Below are 20,282 nucleotides of genomic sequence, written 5' to 3' on the forward strand. Positions count from 1 at the left end.
CAAAGGGGTCCCCACCTCCAGGGTACCCCAGGCCTGGGCTGATAGCCCAGGGCTATCCCTGGCACCCATGCAGCGGTGGGTTCCGGGTTGACTGTGTAAAATTTGGTACAAATGAAAGAAGTAAAAATATTGTCTTGTGCAGTAGAACTATGGTTAGCAGCAATCCTTCCCGGGAATACTGGTACTTGGAGAACCACAAGTACTAGCATGCGTGGCATTACGGGCCCACTGGTACCTATACTTCATCTGCAAAATAAACATTACAATAAAACACCTGACACACACAACGTGATAGTAAAACTTTAATAAAGCACACAATCACACTCGCAATCACTCATACTGTACTCACCTAGTATCCCTGAAGCCATTCACGTCCCCTTCTCCATGTAGAAATTCAGGGATACCTGTAAAAAAAAATTCCATACTCACCTCTAACTGTATGCGTGGATCACGTCCTCTTCATTCCCAAGTAGGCATCCACGGTTTTAGCAGAACAAAATGACCCAACCCATTACCCGAATGATGGCTCAGCAACGGGATTTCGCTAGAAAAATCCTTGTACCTCTCAGCTAATGATTAATTCCCCCCATTGTCTTCAAGGGTGAGAACCACTAAGGTTACTTAATATAAAGCTGTGGGTGCGCCTGAGACCTCCTTGAACCCCTGAACCCCACCACGCTGTGTGTGCGTCTGAGCCCTGTCTGAGCCCCTGAACCCCACCACGCTGTGTGTGCGTCTGAGCCCTGTCTGACCCCTGAACCCCACCACGCTGTGGGTGCGCCCGAGACCTCCTTGAACCCCTGAACCCCACCACGCTGTGTGTGCGTCTGAGCCCTCTTTGAGCCCCTGAACCCCACCACGCTGTGTGTGCGTCTGAGCCCTGTCTGACCCCTGAACCCCACCACGCTGTGGGTGCGCCCGAGACCTCCTTGAACCCCTGAACCCCACCACGCTGTGTGTGCGTCTGAGCTCCTGAACCCCAAAACACTGTGGGTGCATCTAAAACCCAGAGATGTGCGTCTGGACCGCACAACTGTATGGATGTATGTCATTGCATTGTGGAGCATGTAATACAGTACCCCACCTTTACTGAACATTAATTCATCCCGTAAATATTTTGAGGAATGGATCTAACATAATCCGGGTTACGAAATAATATCGGGCTGTGGTAGGATTTGAACCTTGGGACACTGCCATGTAAAACGATCGCTCTAACCACAAGGCCATAAGGCCTGTCAGTAGTGTAAGATGTACAGTATCGAGAGAATCCTGGTGGGGGAAGTGCAAAGCCAGCCCTGAAGAATACATGATAATAATAATAAAAGTAAAAATGTGTCTTCCTTTCAAATCCTTACATGTAAACACAGTAATCCACCATTAGTGAACATTAATTCATCCCGTCTCAGTGAAAGCTCTGGGTGCGTCTGACCTGTCGCTGACACTGTGGGTGCATCGCAAACCCGACACGAGCCCCTGCACCCTATGTGTCATTGCAGGGTGCGGGGCAGTTGTGGAGAAATATTATTGAACAGGAAATCATGTGGTCTTGTTGAAAACTAAGGTTGCGTTTCAGTACCTGAACCCAGGGGTGGATTGGGCCGCCGGGCCACCGGGCCATTTCCCGCTGGGCCGGTCCCTTTGTTCCCTGTAGTGGCTGGTGGTCCTCCTTTACTCACCCCTCCTGCCGGCTGCCACGATCGGAGCTCAGCTCAGCTCTGATTCGGCAGAAATAGTGCACTGTAAATAAAAAAAAATGGGCGTCAGGGGAGCTACTGCGCATGCCCAGCCGCAGCAGCTCCTCCCATAAGCCTTTGCGGAGCCAGTCAGTCACCACTGATGGCTCCGCCTCCAGCCGACCGAAGGCCCGCCTCCAGGACATCTCCATTTGCTCTGCAGTGTAGCCTAGACAGAAGGTAGGTAATCAAAATATACTGTATATGTGCAAATAACACCCAGCTCTCTCCACCTATCCCACACAGCTCCAAAAACAACCCGCCCCCAATCGCGGCACCCCCCCCACACACACACACACAGGTCTTCTTTCCTGCTCCTCATAGCTCCAGACACTTCCCCTACCCCCAATAGCGGCACCCCCGACCCTCCCCCCCTCCCCCACACACACAGGTCTCCTTTCCTGCTCCTCATAGCTCCACACACTTCCCCTACCCCCAATAGCAGCACCCCCGACCCTCCCCCCCTCCCCACACACACAGGTCTTCTTTCCTGCTCCTCACCTCATTGCTCCAGACACTTCCCCTCCCAATCGCGGCACCCCCTCTCCCACACACACAGGTACTCTTTCCTGCTCCTCACCTCATATCTAGACACTTGCCCCCCCCCAATCGTGGCACCCCCGACCTCCCCCCCACACACAGGTCTTCTTTCTTGCTCCTCATAGCTCCAGACACTTCCCCCACCCCCAATAGCGGCACCCCGACCCCCACACACACAGGTCCTCTTTCCTGCTCCTCACCTCATAGCTAGACACTTGCCCCCCCCAATCGTGGCACCCCCGACCCCCCCCCTCCACACACAGGTCTTCTTTCCTGCTCCTCATAGCTCCAGACACTTCCCCTACCCCCAATAGCGGCACCCCCGACCCCCCCCCCCTCTCCCCCACACACACAGTTCCTCTTTCCTGCTCCTCACCTCATAGCTCCAGGCACTCCCCCCTCCCCCACACACACAGGTCCTCTTTCCTGCTCCTCACCTCATAGCTCCAGGCACTCCCCCCTCCCCCACACACACAGGTCCTCTTTCCTGCTCCTCACCTCATAGCTCCAGGCACTCCCCCCCTCCTCCACACACACAGGTCCTCTTTCCTGCTCCTCACCTCATGGCTCCAGGCACTCCCCCCCACACACAGGTCCTCTTTCCTGCTCCTCACTTCATTGCTCCAGGAACTCCCCCCCCCCCACACACACACACACATAAACAGGTCCCCCTTTCCTGCTCCTCTCCTCATAGCTCCAGGAACTCCCCCCACACACACACACACACACACATAAACAGGTCCCCCTTTCCTGCTCCTCACCTCATAGCTCCAGGCACTCCCCCCCACCCCCCACACACACACACATAACAGGTCCCCCTTTCCTGCTCCTCACCTCATAGCTCCAGGCACTCCCCCCCCCACACACACACACACACATAAACAGGTCCCCCTTTCCTGCTCCTCTCCTCATAGCTCCAAACATTTCCCCCACCCCCATCCGCAGCTTCCCCTACACACACACACACAGGACCCCTTTCCTGCTCTCTCCTTATAGCTCCAAACACTCCCCCGCCCCATATACGGGTCCCCTTTCCTGCTCTCTCTTCATAGCTCCAAACGCTTCCCCCACCCCCATCCGCAGCCCCGCTTCCCCCACACACAGGTCCCCTTTGCTGCTCATAGCTGCAAATATCCACCACCCCAAATCACGGCACCCCCCTACACACACACACAGGTCCTCTAGCCTCACAGATCCAAACACTGTCCCCACTCCCATCTGTGGCACCCCCCACAACCCTCCTCCCCCACACAGGTCCCCTTTCCTGCTCACAGCTCCAAACACTTCACCCACCCTCATCCTCGGCACCCCCCACCCCCCGCCCCCACACAGGTCCCCTTAACTGGTAGAATAGTGTAAGTGACTAGGGGCCTCATTTATTAATGAGTGATGAAACTCATTGTGTAGGATAATAGTGCTCCAGCCAATCACCTACCAACTGTCATCTGTTTGAAAAATGACAGTTGGGAGCTGATTGGCCGGAGCACCATTATCATACACAATGAGTTGTATCACTTGTTGTGAATGATAGATTAACTTTTTCTGAAATGTGTACAGTATGGCGGTGATGTGCTGTTATTTTGTCAGTAGTGTCTCTCTGGGGGCGATTCAATTCAGCGTGATGTGGAATAGCCCGGAAAGGAGCTATTCAATTGACTGTTCTGTTAAGTCCGACTGAGAGGATTTCTGCTTGTACCCTCCTGAGGTGAGAGCAGAAATCCTACTAAAGTGCCAGCTGCAATGCTGTTTTCCGGCTTAGCTTAGTGCTAACAGCATTGTGGCCGTTACTTTGGTCGGAGGATGCCGGCTAGCGCGACAAAATACCCAGCTTAAGGCGCGGTCACTGGCATTCCCGACTTCAGTGGTTCTAGTCAGACTTAACAGTGCGGTCAATTGAATAGCTCCAGTAACTCCTTCCCGGGGGCTATTCAACATCGCACTGAATTGAATCGCCCCCTGTGCTAGTGTATACAGGTGGATCTGTGTACAGGTTATGCTGGAAACTGCGGTCGGGGAATAATGTGCAGTCATGTGATCTAGCGTTCCTACCAGGCTGTTTCAGCGGGGCTATGAGCCCTGCCCTATTTCTAAAGGGCAGAAAGTACCCTGCCCTCCGGCGCGGTGCCCTGCTGAAACAAGCCTGGGGGTTCTGTCCCCACCCGCGGGCTGCAGTGTCCTGCAGGTGGGGTAAATGGTGGTGCAGCGGTCAGCATCGGTGAGTGGATGCCGTGCGCATGCTCCCGGCATCCATTCACAGTGACCGAAGCACTTGGGGGCACACCCCAAAGACTGACATAAAGGGGATGTTTCATAAAGACACGTCCCCTTTTCCTTGACCATGGCTGTTTTCGGATGCACACCTTAGGCACGCGCAGAAGTGCCCTTTCTCTAGGTCCGGCACCGGTTCAGAGCCGGTCGCAAGCGCTGTGTGCTTGCAAGCGGCCCGATGTTTAGGCACTGCGCATGGGCCGCATCCAGCGTGCACGAGCCCCGCTGAGCAACTGAAGTTCAGTTGCTACGGGGCTCGCAACAAGACGTGGGCGGCTGTCGATGGTGAGTGACAGCTCACCCCGTTTTGTGGGCGGTTAGGGGGGGTGGCTGGACAAACAGCTGGCCTTTGTAGGGAGGCCTTACTGACATCACTACTGATGTCAGTAGTGGACTTCCTGCTCTATTAGAGCAGGAAGTCCACTCGGCCTTGTGGAAGCCTAGACCCTACCATAGGGTCTCGTCGCAAGATCGATGGTCGCGAATTTTGCGATTGTCTCCTGGTCGCTTGCACAAGCTGTGGGTGGTCTCCCACAGCTTTGCGAGCACCTGGAGAACAAAAAAAAAAAACGCCCACAATCCCAGCGTGTGGACAGCAGCAGCAAGCGGGTCTGAATCACGCCCTTAGAGTGAACACAGGGCCTGATTCAGATCCGCTCGTGAGCGCTATGCGCTCGCGAGCGGGTCGATGTTTGGCCACTGCGCATGCATACGCCGGAGCCGGCTCCGACGTGCGCATGCGCGAGACCCGGCTAGCGAGGGGGCCCCCGTCGCTCCAGGTCTCGCACCAAAAGGGGACGGCTGTCAATTTTGATCGACAGCTCGCACCGTTTTGGAGGCAGGCAGGGGGGGTGGCTGGCCAAACGGAGGCGTTACCGACGGAATGCCTGTTCTTTGGGGGCGGCCCCACTGACATCACGAGTGATGTCAGTGGTGAGCTTCCGGCTCTATTAAGAGCCAGAAGCTCACTGGAGCTTGCGGGAATGAGACCCTACCGCAAGGGTTTCGTTGCAAGCCCCGATGGTCAAGACCATCGTGACCATCATCTGGCCGCTCGCAATAGCTGTGGGTGGTCACCCACAGCTATGCGAGCGGCCAGGAGGCCGCACAAAAAAAAAATGCCCTGATTCAGAGCGAGCGCTCTTTCAGAGCAACCGGCTCTGAATCAGGGCCAATATGATCTATGGTGTCCAACCATGTTAGTGAGTATTAGTGAATCACCAAAATGTCACGCCAGTGAATTTATGTAAATATGAATGTCCCTTTTGTAGTTATATTATATAGCAAGCACCAGTATAACATAGTATACAGCATTATGGGCCTTATTCTGGCCCTCATTCAGAGGCGGTCGGAGGATGCAAGCGGTCACTCAGAAACCGCCTCTGTTTCGGTCGTTAGGCTGTGGGTTTACCCACAGCTCTAACGACCGCTAGGGTGATGGTCGCGATGGTCATAGACCATCGCGACCATCGGGGCTTACGACGAGACCCTAGGGTAGGGTCTCACTTGTCGTAAGCCCCGGAGAGCTTCTGGCTCTGTCAGAGCCGGAAGCTCTCCACTGACATCACTAGTGATGTCAGTGGGGCCTCCCCCAAACGGCAGGCGTTCGACAGCTCGCCCCCTTTGGAAAGAGACCCGCTACAACCGGCGCTGTCGGTCGTAGCGGGTCTCACGCATGCGCACGAAGGAGCCGGCTCCCTCGTGCGCATGCGCACTGGACAAACATCGAGGCAGGCGTACGGTCGTAGACCGTACGGCCGCCTCTGAATGAAGCCCTCTGAGTCAGACGCAGCAGCGATGTTGGACGCAGTGTAGTAGTGTTTGTTGTCTGAGTTGCACCACACATACATACTGAAGGCGTTTGTACAGATATGCAGTACAGATTTGGACAGACACAAAGAAGTGCATCAGAAATGTGTTGGCCGTTCCTGTTTGGTTACAGAGTTTTGGCTAATCAGACGCAGATGTAACGATGGGCGTGTTATTGGAGTGACACAGGAGTGCTGAGGAAAGTGGTTGTGTACAGAGACGCTGAATCGCTCACATTGGAGGCCATACTTATTTGGATGATCTGTCCCTAGCCTAGGGCTGGTGCAAGTTTCAATGGTGCGACTGTTGTTAGCGTCTGAAGCTGCACAAAGCATGATTGCAGCGTCCGTGCACACTGACAGTGGGTGTCTTTGTCCTTGCACATTCAGATGCATGGCTGTACACCAGGGAAGGGCTTTGCTGGCATTGGTATTAAGTCGCAGATGCAACTGCACCAAAAGATGCATGGACGGCCTCTACGGGAGGGAGTATCCCGATCCCCTCAACAGTCCCCGCCCCCTCAGCAGACCCGCCCCCATTGTGGCTGCTACCAGAATTTTCCTGGGCTGGTTTTTCGTCCCAATCCGCCCCTGCCTGATCCCCACTACGCCGTGGGTGCGTTAATGTATCGGTTATACCGTCATAACACCACGGCAATGACACTACTGTACAGTACTGTATGTGTACTCATTTGCATCCTGGTCAATGAGCTTCTGCGATATTATTAATAAGATTGGTTGTGATAACATGCAATATGCAAATACACTTCAGTAGTGTCCTGAACGTGATTGGCCAGCTTGTCAGGGATATCCATCCACTTATACAGACAGGTACAAATGATCGACATGGTCAAAATGTCGACACAAACATGGTTGACACATGATTAGGATTAGGCACTTACCAGAGGGTTAGGGTTAGGTACCAAGAGAGAGGGTCAGGGTTAATATTAGATATGGGGTAGAAAAAAATAATCATGTGTCGACCATTCCTGTGTGGACTATTTTTGTGTCAACCTTTTGACCCTATCGACATGTGTACCTGTCTACCTTCTTACACGTCGACCTTTAGTGTGTCAACCTATTGTCCCTGTCGACCTATTGAATGTCTAACATCTGGTGTCTATCTAGACACTGTCAACGTTTTTACTGTCTATCTGTTAATCCACACCCCAAATATTATACTAGTACATGTAGACACAGTTATCCACCATTAGTGACCATTAATTCAACACGTCTCATTGAAAGCTCTGGGTACAAGTGAAAGAAGTACAAATATTGGCCCTCATTAAGAGGCGGTCGCAAGAAGCGATCGCTCTCTCTGAATGATGGCGGGCGCTTCATTTTTTAAAGTGCGGCCTCCTAGGTGATGGTCGCGATGGTCATCACCATGGCGACCATCGGGGCTTGCGGCGAGACCCTAAGGTTGGGTCTCGGCACTCGTAAGCCCCAGGGAGCTTCCTGCTGTGTTTGAGCTGGAAGCTCCCCACTGACATCAGTGATGATGTCAGTGCGGCCGCCCACAAAACGGCACGGAACGCCTCCGTTTGTGTAGCCACCCCCCCGCCCCGCCTACAAAACGGGGCAAGCTGTCGATCAACATCGTCAGCCGTCCCTTTTGTAGAGAGCTCCAGAGCAAGAGATTTTCTCTCTCGCTCCGGGGCTTGCGCACGCGCGGTGCAGCCGCTGCGCGTGCGCAGGACTAACCATCGAGTCGGCTGCGAGCGCATCGGCGCTTACGACCGACTGAATGAGACCCATTGTCTTTTGCAGTAGAACTATGGTTAGCAGCAAGCGTTCCCGGGAATGCTGGTACTTGGAGAACCACAAGTACTAGCATGCTTGGCATTGCGGGCCCACTGGTACCTATACTTCATCTGCAAAATAAATATTACGATAAAACACAGTACACACACAACGTGATAGTAAAACTTTAGTAACGCACACAATCACACTCACAATCACTCATACTGCACTCACCTAGGATCCCTGAAGCCATTCACGTCCCGTTCTCCATGTAGAAATTCAGGGATACCTGTAAAAAGAAAATTCCATACTCCCCTCTAACTGTATGCGTGGATCACGTCCTCTTCATTCCCAAGTAGGCATCCACGGTTTTAGCAAACAAAATGAGTTCAATATCATTTTTTATTTTGAGCAGTGAAAACTGTTTTACAGGTTAGATTTGTGAAACATGCTATATATAGTAAATATATTCATAGCCAGTCTTTGTACAGCATATCGGCAGCTATTATGAATAATATGTATTGAAAACAGATCGCCAAAATGTTACGTTTTATGAAATCGTGCATAGAAAATAAAGGCCCTCATTCAGAGCCGCACGCTCTGAGCAGAGCGCACGCTCTGAATGAGGGCCGGGCTCCATTTCCATGGAGCGTCCTCCTGGACGCTCGTATAGCTGTGGGTCACCACCCACAGGCTATACGAGCGTGTATTGTATTGTGTATTGTATCGAAACTGCGAGCCGGAGCCTGCGGTTGAGGTTTTCAACCGCAAGCTCCGGAGTGATTTTGGCTCTATCAGAGCCAAAATCACTCCCACTGACATCACTAGTGATGTCAGTGGGCCGGCTTCTGACGGGAGGCGTTCCCTTGGGAACGCCCCCGTCAGGGAGGCACGCCCCCGTCACGCCCACCAAAGGGGGCGTGCTGTCAATCAACATTGACAGCACGCCCCCTTTGATCGGACACAACGAGCGAAGGACAGCCGCTCGCGAGTGGGTCTGAATCAGGCCCAAAGTCACTTACAAAAATATAACACATTTAAAATAGTTCCTCAAGTCACGTTAAAATCTTTGAGACCGATTTTACTGTGATTTAAAATTTTATACCGCTGCTGACACTTGCAATGGCAGAGCCTTGTCCAACTTTATAAGGCTTCTTTTTATCATCATGTTTGTTATTACGATTACCGCCGCGATTCCCTCTTCGGCTTCTGCTCCGTCTATTGATGTCACTACGTCCAGCCTTTAATATCCTCACTCCTGTGGGCTGAATAAAAATACACATACAAATTATTTTAAAAACATGTCTGTGTGTATATATATATATATATATATAGATAGATATATATGAAATTATTGAATATGAAGGTATTAAAGCATAATAGCACTGCAACAGCAAGTGGTAGAAATTAAAACTCAATAAAAAAAAAAATCGCACAAAATAATGATTAGCATAAAGGTGAAAAAATGAGCAAATTATCTTTTAGGAGAGGTGCAGTCTGGGAAATCCCAACATGTTTCATCAAATGGACATCATCAATGGGGGGGTGTTTACATGCGGGACAGAGCTCATTTGTATACCAAGATCAATTAGTTAGGTGGTGATTACATCACTTCCTGTTTCAGATCATGTATACTTTAGTACTTTAGGGGTCTATTTACTAAGCAGTGTTAGGAGTCAGAGTGAAAAGTGATAAGGTACCAGCCAATTAGCTCCCAACTGTCATCTCACAGGCTGTGTTTAAAAAGTGACAGTTGGGAGCAGATTGGCTGGTGCCTTATCACTTTTCACTCTGTCTCCTAACACTGCTTAGTAAATAGACCCCTTAGTGTTTAAAAACCTTAAAGTGAGCTAAACTTAATTCATAAACATTAAATGTAAAACCAGTGAATGGAAAAACCATAGATTATAACCATGTGACTAAGGGCTCTATTTACTACAATCCGCATTGGTAATGCAGATTGTAGTGTGATATCACAGGGATTTACTACAAATCCCTTGCAGGGACAGAGCTTACGATAAAGCTCTGTCCCTGCAAATCTCCTTCGGAGCCTTATCACGGTATTTTCGCAAAAAATACCATGATTAAGTGCCCGCGCATGCGCCGACCGCCGCTGCTACCCCCCCCTCCCGCGCTAAGCCCCGCCCCCGCGACCCCCCTCTCCCTTACTTACACTTACCTGCATGCTCCGGGCCTCCGGTGATGTTCTCCATTCCTCCGGTCAGGTGATCTCCCATACTGCACTGGGACCCGAAGGGGAGTCATCACCGGAGGCCCGATCACCGGTCCCTGGAGTCGTAAGTGATTTTTTTTTTTACTATTTTTTTTTTTTTTTACAGTAATCAGCTTGCGGTCTGTTTAGACCACACAGCTGATTACAGGGACTGACTCCCGGCTATGCTCTCCCCATTAGAGCAGGCCAGGAGGCCGGTAACCAGGGGAGACCCGATATTTTTTTCACAATTATTTTTAGTAACTCTGGTCGGATCACATTTCCCATTACAATTATGGGAAATGCGATCTGCTTTACTAAAAATAAGTGATACTTAGGGCTTGGAGTAGAATTTTACGAATTCTACTCCAATTGCCCTATAGTAACTGTAGGTGATACTAAAATAATGTGAAAAGGGTGTGAAAACACCCTTTTTCACATTATTTTTGTAAAAATAAGAGTGATAAATAGAGCCCTAAAACATAAAAAGGATTTCCGGACATTATCATTGCATGTCTGTCTCAAAATATATATATATATATATATATACACACACACACACATATACACACACACTCACACATATATATATATATATATATATATATGTATATATATATATATAATGTGTGTGTGTGTGTATATAGATATATGTACCGTATGTGCGCAGTGATTTGCTAAATATTTCAACCTTCTAAAAAATCAGCAGGTTTGTCTATTACATTTGGCTCTTGAAGTAAATTTTTAAACTCATAATTAATTTTTTGTTTGTATTCTTTGTTTTTTACATAGAATCTGAAAAAAAAATTTGCATAAGTATTCAACTCCTGTGCTATGGAAGCTCCGATTTGTTTTACCATAACCACTGGCTTTCAATTAACTTCTACATGTGGATCATTAAAAAAAGATAATCTTTAATGGATAATTTCAAATAACTTTGGTCATAATAGGCGTTCACATGGGGGGTGCCTGGCGTGCACAGACACACCCTAATGTCTGACACCCTCCCACATACACACACGCCTGCAGCAGGGCGGATTGGGACGCTGGACCGGTTCCCGATATACCTTTATTTACCCCCGATCCACCACCGCTGGCCAGGCTGCCGTGATTGGAGGTCAGCTCCGATCGGGCAGCTTACCGATGTAAACAAAAAAAAATGTACGATAGGGGAGCTGCTGTGCCTTCCCAGCCATAGCAGCTGCCCCATAAGCCTTTGCGGTTGGATCCCTATCGCCGCACTCTCCCGATAGAGACCCATAGGCTTCCATAGGGTAACGCCAATCAGGAGATGGCGTTACCCCCCCGCAACCAAGCCCCGCAGTGCATCTCATTCTGACTCTTGGTGCCACCTGCATTTTCCGGGCTTGATGGCATTACTCCCTTTGCTGCATCCTGCCCAATAGCAAACGTCTCTGAACCCGCCCCACTGCCCAGAAACATGAGTCATTGTTAGCAACCTGAAGAAACAAACAAAGGAAAAGAGGATAAGACTGTCATAGTACTAAATATAAATCATTCGTTTCATGGGACATCTGCTGTATCTGAGGAAGCTGTATGCTGGGAGGAGGAGAATATATATGGAAAAGGAAACAGAAAGAGACGTGGGATAGGGATCATGAGTCTGTATTAAGAGTTTGGAAAAGTCCAGAGAGGAAAAAGTGAACAATACAGAGAGAATGCAGGTGTTATTGGTACAAACAATTAGACATACAGCTACCGTTGCCATGGGATACATCCGGCATCCAGACGGTTGGGATGCCAATGCTTACATTACTGGCATTGGAATCCCGATGCCGGTCATAATCCCGGCATCGGCATCCCGACCGCCGGGATGCCTAAGGTAAGTAGTGGGGTTGGGGTTAGGGTTAGGCACTGGGGGGAAGGTTAGGTTTAGGGAGCAGGGAAGGAGGGTTATGGTTATGGTAGGGATAGGGGGAGGGTTAGCATACTGATAAACAAGTGTCGGTATTCTAACCCTGTCAGGATGCCAGCACCAGGATTCAGACCGACGGGATTACGACTGCTGGCATCCCATACCAAACCTGTTACCATGTACAGCATTGCTAAACTTATAGCGCCACCTGGTGGTTAAAAATGGGCATTTTACAATTCGTTTTTGTTTTTAAATAAACAACAGTCAGTTTTGCTATGAGCTACTCTGTGCCAACTTAGGCCCTCATTCAGAGCCGTACGCTCTGAGCAGAGCGCACGCTCTGAATGAGGTCCGCCCTCCATAATTATGGAGCGTCCGCCTGGACGCTCGTATAGCTGTGGGTCACCACCCACAGCCTATACGAGTGTGCAGTTTGATGGCCGCGATGGTCGTGACCATCGCGACCATCGAAACTGCGAGCCGGAGCCTGCGGTTGAGGTTTTCAACCGCAAGGCCCGGAGTGATTTTGGCCACTAGTGATGTCAGTGGGCCGGCTTCTGACGGTAGGCGTTCCCTTGGGAACGCCCCGTCAGGGAGGCACGCCCCCAGCACGCCCACCAAAGGGGGCGTGCTGTCAATCAACACCGACAGCACGCCCCCTTTGATCAGACACAACGAGCGAAGGACTTTCCTTCGCTCGTCGTGTCTGGCGCATGCGCACGACGGAGCTCCCTCCGTCGTGCGCATGCTCAGTGCAGGCCCTTAGTGTATGAGTTTCAGAGCCCACACTACCTGCATTTGCACTACTGCAATTATTAAGCTTATGAGGGGGTTATTTACTAAAGACAACATGTTGCGTCTTTTTTTAGCGTGAAAAAGTTTTAGAGGAGAGAATCCATTTGTGCTCAGCAGAGGTCTGACTAATACTATTTTATATTTTCTCTCAGTGACGTCTTCCAGCTGATTGTTGGATTTGACCCAGGAATGTTGTTATCCTCAGCTGCTGAATCTGGCCTCTCCGCCAGCCCGTGTGCGCTCTCCCAAATCGGGCCCCACAGAACAAGACATGAGCTCGCCAACAGCTACGCTCGCACCTAAATTCAGGAGTTAGAGACATCGCAGTAAGAAGCCTCATCGGAAATGTTACATCTGTTTTTCTTTCTGTCTTTATTCCTAAGATCTCATTATCAGCTGGTGCACTAATGAAGAGCCCGAGACTGAGCTGCTGCTGCACTTCCCCCGATCTCACCAACTTTTCCAACCGTCTCCAATCGATCAGGTCACGTGATAAGCCGCTATGACTCCATCTTGCGCTGACACATTTTACAATGCCAGCAAAATATTTTATCCTGCTGAGTTGATTAATTAGAACCAATGACCTGATTCAAAACCGCTCGCTAGGCTGCGATCGCACGCAGCCTGCCGATGTTTGCAATCTGCATATGCGAACGCATCGCAGTGCGCGTGCACGAACTAGTCCAAGTGATCAGGAAGCGTTCGCTCGCTGCGCATAGAATCAGTGACAGGACAAGCCATTTATGGGTAGTGACGGGATGGTCGATGGAAATGGGTGAGTGGTGATGCGAATGCAGGCGTGGCTGAGCGTCTTAACGCCGTTTCAGAGGAGTGCATAATTAAGATGCAGCATCATAGTACACGTCACTTTGTTGTATTTCACACTGAAGCACTCGCAGTGCTTGCGGCAGGGTATGGTCAACCACAAGTGCTACGATCACATCCGATGTTACCGATGCTTGCATACACATCCTGGAGATGACGTGTATAAGTGGGCGTCTTAAGACAGGCTGGTGGTCATCTTCATGCACACCACGATCGCATGCCAAGACATAGAGGGCGTACTAATGCTTTGCCGTGTGATTGCGGATTTGGATACTTTCTCTGCGTGCGATAGCATCTAGGGAGTAGGTCTGATTTGAGCCCCAAGTTCCGAGGAGGATATGAATCTTTCATGAGCAACAGAAAATTCCATCCATCCATTTATATTACCAAGTTTCAGTCAGACGGGCAATCTGTTCTGGAGTCTGTAGGTTATATTAATATGCTTGTTTTATAATGAAACATTTGCCATTTACACATCTTCTTTAAACAAATTTTTTGCCGGGTACACACTGGACGATATGTCGTACACATTGGCCAATGTATACCCACTATGTCGCTGACCAGTGTTGGACTGGGGAATAAAGGGCCCACCAGGGGAATGCAGTGATAAGGGTAGGGTCATCCTCCAGAGGTCGTGTGACTAGCCACCTCAGTTGCTTAGCTAGCTATTAGACAAATCTTGGTGTAGTTTCTATAGAAGCAATCCAAGAACCGATGCTGATCAGTGGTCCTGCTCACAAGGTAACTGATGCTCTAATAGAGTACGGCCCACCGGGGATTTCCCCTGTACCCCTGTGGGCCAGTCTGACCCTGCATCTGTCCCATGCCTTGTTCTGCACAAAGCTGTAATAAGTCCAGTAACACAGAGAAAGTAGATTTATAGTTGTTCTTTTGCTGAAATCACCGACATAACTAAACCATGTTATAGGGAATACTGAGTGCAAGCTCATCTGGGTCAGCATACTCTCTGTGCAGCGCTGTGTAATATGTGTGCTTTATAAACATAACATGAATAGGGGGTGACTCAGAGATGGATGCAGCGATTTTTGTCACAGCCACTACTGCGTCTTTATGCTAATGCCATGCCCAAGAGACGTCCCATTGTGCCCAGTGCTTTACCTGCATCCATTTCTGAATCACTCCCATAGTGTCTCCTGCAACCACCTATCACACATGACAGAGGCTCCCAAACACTGCTGTTACAGACCAGGTTTTAAGTATATCCATGCTTTGGCCCAGATGGCTAAATCAAATTGCATTAGTTGCTAATAATTCACCTGTGCTCAAGCATGGATATCATTAAAACCTGGACTGTCATGGTGGAGTTTGGCAAACCCTGACATATGACATATAATTTGTGATGTACTATAATAGTGGTTCTAAACTCCAGTCCTCAAGTACCCCTAACAGGTCATGTTGCCTAGGTTTCTTTAATCATGCCAGGTATTTTACTGGGTCACTTATTATCCAACCAGATTCCATTGATTAAAAATCCTGAAAACATGACCTGTTGGGGGTACCTGAGGGCTGGAGTTGAGGACTACTGTTTCCTATAGACTGTAAGCCTGAGAGCAGAGCCCTCCCTCCTCTCTGTCTAGGTTGCTATTGCGATCGCAGCTCCATAATCGCACACAGGTCTGCTGCGACAATATGCTAATGAATGCCGCCACACTGCCAGCATAGAGCCGATCACTGCCTCCCACTGCCGCTATCTCACATCCATAATACTTTATAAACCTTCATAAACATCGGTAACATCGGGTACCATCGGCCCCTCACGCAGAATTACAGCAGCCCTGACTTCACTTAGAAATTGCTTCGATGCACACAGTCAGTACACAAGCTGCGTATGCCGTCGCACTGGCTAATTTATGCACGCCCATGCAACAGCGTTCCAACAGACAGGCACGCCTGCGTTTCTCTGACCACCCCCCTGGCACCAAACCCAAGCGCTCATTGCCTGTAAATCACTCTGCGATAGCTCTGCGTGGTCTCCGTGATCGCAGTGCGATCAGTACGCAAAAATCGTCCATCTGCATATGCTTTCGCAATAGCAATCCATGATGAATCAGGCCCTAAGTCTTGTTTGATTACTGTTGTGTTCCCAATGGTAAAGCACAATTAAGTATCCTGGCACCAGGGCCGCAACTAGGGGGGGGGGGGGGGCTAGAGGTGCACGTGCACTGGGTGCCGGATTGCAGGGGGTGAAAAAAGCTGACTGAAGGGGGCTTGGGGGCTGCAGATTCAGAAAATGGCTATCCAAAAATGGCTGCCGCCAAAGAGGAGACAAATGCTAGAGGTCTTTACTGGCCCTCTAGCATCTGTCTCCTCCTAGGCGGCGGACATTTTTGGATGGCTGTTTTCAGCAGATTCCATGCGGACTAGCCGACCGCATGGACTCTGCTGAAAACGCCCATCCAAAAATGTCTGCCGCCTAGGAAGAGACAGATGCTAGAGGTCCTAGTGGACCTCTAGTGTCTGTTAGGCCAGCGCAATGCACACAGCGTTCCCGGCACCGGGAATGCTGGCGCTGCCGGGAGAAGATGCTGAAAGCTGCATCTTCTCCCGTGAAATCCCCTGGCAATGAGCATAAACCCCCCTTGCAACAAGCATGAAACCCCATGGCAACGAGCATAAACCCCATGGCAATGAGCATGTAACCCTGTCCCCTGGCAACGAGCATGTAACCCCTGGCAACGAGCATTAACCCCCTGGCAACGAGCATAAACCCCCTGGCAACAAGCATGAAACCCCCTGGCAACAAGCATGAAACTTCCTGGCAACAAGCATGGAACCACCTGGCAACAAGCATGTAACCCCATGGCAATGAGCATGTAACACCTGACAATGAGCAGGTAATTTTAAAGTAATTTAGAAGCCTTACTGTGGGGTATGAAATGGTGTTGGGCAAATATGTAAGTGGCACTTTGGTAATAGGCATTACAGTGTGTGGCATAATGTGTAATGGGCATTATGGTGTGTGGAATAATGTAAGTCACTATACCAGGGACGTCTGAGTAGTGCACTGCCTTATGGAGGAGCAAGGACAAAATCCAGGTACAGGAAGGGAGGAGGAGCAAAATTGCTGCCTTGCACCGGGTGACAGATATCCTAGTTTCGGCCCTGCTGGCACTATATACAGTGAGTAACATTAATAATAATAATAATAATAATAATAATAATAATAATAACAATAATAATAATAAATGTACAATTTAATCTTGGCGTAATATTTTTTTGGTTTGCAGATTAACAGATACAGAGATAGTAACTATAGAAGTAATCTCAGCGCTCTCTCCCGGGAGGAATATAGATTAATTACTGAATAACCAATGAATAACTGAAGTCACTTACATCTAGATGGACGCTGTCACATGTGACCACAACCACCTCTCGGTCCTTCTCGGTAAAGAAAGAGGATCTGCAGGATTTCACCAGCTGTCAGAGGGGAGAATAATCAGCAGTGAGTCAGGATGTGATGCTCATATTACATGTACAGGTTACTAAGCGGAGTCAAGGGGACAGCAGCATAGACTGTGGGATTCATTTCAGAGGCTGCCGGGAGTGAGAGGGGAGTCAGGGGGCAGCGGCATAGACTGTGGGATTCATTTCAGAGGCTGCCGGGAGTGAGAGGGGGAGTCAGGGGGACAGCAGCATAGACTGTGGGATTCATGTCAGAGGCTGCCGGGAGTGAGAGGGGAGTCAGGGGGGGCAGCATAGACTGTGGGATTCATGTCAGAGGCTGCCGGGAGTGAGAGGGGAGTCAGGGGGGGCAGCATAGACTGTGGGATTCATGTCAGAGGCTGCCGGGAGTGAGAGGGGGAGTCAGGGGGCAGCATAGACTGTGGGATTCATTTCAGAGGCTGCCGGGAGTGAGAGGGGAGTCAGGGGGCAGCGGCATAGACTGTGGGATTCATTTCAGAGGCTGCCGGGAGTGAGAGGGGGAGTCAGGGGGACAGCAGCATAGACTGTGGGATTCATGTCAGAGGCTGCCGGGAGTGAGAGGGGAGTCAGGGGGGGCAGCATAGACTGTGGGATTCATGTCAGAGGCTGCCGGGAGTGAGAGGGGAGTCAGGGGGGGCAGCATAGACTGTGGGATTCATGTCAGAGGCTGCCGGGAGTGAGAGGGGGAGTCAGGGGGCAGCATAGACTGTGGGATTCATTTCAGAGGCTGCCGGGAGTGAGAGGGGAGTCAGGGGGCAGCGGCATAGACTGTGGGATTCATGTCAGAGGCTGCCGGGAGTGAGAGGGGAGTCAGGGGGCAGCGGCATAGACTGTGGGATTCATTTCAGAGGCTGCCGGGAGTGAGAGGGGAGTCAGGGGGCAGCGGCATAGACTGTGGGATTCATGTCAGAGGCTGCCGGGAGTGAGAGGGGAGTCAGGGGGCAGCGGCATAGACTGTGGGATTCATGTCAGAGGCTGCCGGGAGTGAGAGGGGAGTCAGGGGGGGCAGCATAGACTGTGGGATTCATGTCAGAGGCTGCCGGGAGTGAGAGGGGAGTCAGGGGGCAGCGGCTGGAGCATGTAAGGTACGACGTATACATGTACAGGTTACTAAGCGGAGTCAGGGGGACAGCAGCATAGACTGTGGGTTTCATTTCAGAGGCTGCCGGGAGTGAGAGGGGAGTCAGGAGGGTCAGCGGCTGCCGGGAGTGAGAGGGGAGTCAGGGGGCAGCGGCTGGAGCATGTAAGGTACGACGTGTACAAGGATTCCCTGACCACCCACTAACCCCAAACAGCTAGCGCAGGTATGAGTGTCCAATATGTCTGCAGACTTGGAGGAGTTCTGGCCGGGGAGCTGGACGATGGTCACCTGATAATAATATGCATAAACATTTGTGTCCTAATTATTCCCGGTGAGATGTATCAAGCCTGGGAGAGAGATACAGTGGAGAATTTGCCCTAAGCGACCAATCAGCTTCTACCTGTCATTTATCTTGCAGAGTCTTTGGAATCACTTCTAGACACTGATTGGTTACTCTGATACATCTCCCCTTCAGTCTTTTCACAGTAATCCTCCCATTATTTATAATGCAGAGCTCATAGGTAATTGCAGTGTTATGCAGCGTGACATCTGCTTCTTGTCAGGACCTGGGAGCGCTGACTGGTGCCCGATTACTCTCCTTCATCTGTCTACTCCCTATTGATCAACTATGCCCGGAGGTGATACATTGTGTCTCAGGACTTACACCGTCTTCTTTGAATGCACAGTCCTCTGTGATGTCACTGGCAGACTTTTCACAGGACGTTTCTTTTATCATGAATCGAAGTTGTTGGTAACGAGAGTCTTCATCCTACAAATAGTAACAATAGAGGATATGGGATATATATGAGATTGCAGTAATATATAGACTTGGGGGTCTATTTACTAAGCAGTGTTAGGAGACAGAGTGAAAAGTGATAAGGTACCAGCCAATCAGCTCCCAACTGTCATTTTTCAAACACAGCCTGTGAGATGACAGTTGGGAGCTGATTGGCTGGTACCTTATCACTTTCTTATCACTTTTCACTCTGGCCCTGATTCAGAGCCGGACGCTCTGAAAGAGTGCTCGCTCTGAATCAGGGCGTCGTGTGCATGCGCTGTGGGCCACCATCGACCCGGTTGCGAGCGCTCAGCGCTTGCGACAGGGTCTGAATCAGGCCCACTGTCTCCTAACACTGCTTAGTACATATACTCCTTATACTTCCAAATATTGCTTCATTTATTGCTGTTTTCAGTGGTAAAGATATAGGGACCAATGGAATAGACGGTGATTTGTGGAGGCTGGCGCGATTTGGTGAATTATACACTATATTTAAAATGGCAATTAGTTTAAAGGCAATACCAATCCAGTTATACCATGATAAAGTAATTGCTGCTTTAAATCTAATGAGTATCTCACACTGGAATCGCACCAGCTCCCACAAATCGCGGTCAAATACATTTGTTCCAAAATGAAAGCTGGACACTTACCATCATATATTCTGACATGTCCCCAAGGAGCTTATAGACAGCATCTTCCCCGGATACTTTGTTGTAGTAATCAGCGCTGATCACAGACATGGCGGTGATGTCCTCTTCAGTCCATTGCATTGTGGGTAATGACGCCATGGCAGCGGCTGCGATCGCTCCCATCACTAGGCACATGGTCAGAGACCTCTCCATGCTGAGTGACTGACTGGTGCTTCTGACTGATGCAGCGACTCTCAGTACATCGCGCTTTGTATGCTCCTCACATTTCCTGGAACACATCTGCTGCACATTCCCTGGAACCAGCAGGGATACGACATAATGATTGGTTATAATGTGTGATTGCAACATATCCCCACAGAAACCATTTACATTCTAATAAGAAACACACAGCACAGAAGTCAGGGGTCTGATGCTGAATTCAACTTATTCCAACATAAACTGTGCAGATGTGCAATGAGGGCCTGATTCAGTGGTGGACGCCGCTGCGCCGCTATTGCGTTTGTAGCCGGAGTCGCTGTTGCGGTAATTA

At 50.0% G+C, this 20,282-nt stretch overlaps 1 protein-coding gene across 1 annotated transcript; it reads right to left on the bottom strand.

Annotated features, from left to right (window-relative positions):
* Nucleotides 1-8,476: 8,476 nt before the first annotated feature.
* Nucleotides 8,477-20,016, bottom strand: LOC148508519 (cathelicidin-related antimicrobial peptide Bf-CRAMP-like). The gene is made up of 4 exons (XM_088444418.1): nt 19,754-20,016; nt 18,990-19,094; nt 17,155-17,238; nt 8,477-9,357 (listed from the first exon to the last, which is right to left on the bottom strand). Exons 1-4 carry the CDS (start codon nt 19,943-19,945, stop codon nt 9,184-9,186), a joined length of 555 nt encoding a protein of 184 aa, XP_088300544.1. The 5' UTR covers nt 19,946-20,016; the 3' UTR covers nt 8,477-9,183.
* Nucleotides 20,017-20,282: the final 266 nt, after the last annotated feature.

The sequence above is a fragment of the Taudactylus pleione genome, unplaced genomic scaffold (assembly GCF_031769625.1).
Source record: "Taudactylus pleione unplaced genomic scaffold, aTauple2 ptg000362l, whole genome shotgun sequence".
NCBI lineage: Eukaryota > Metazoa > Chordata > Amphibia > Anura > Myobatrachidae > Taudactylus > Taudactylus pleione.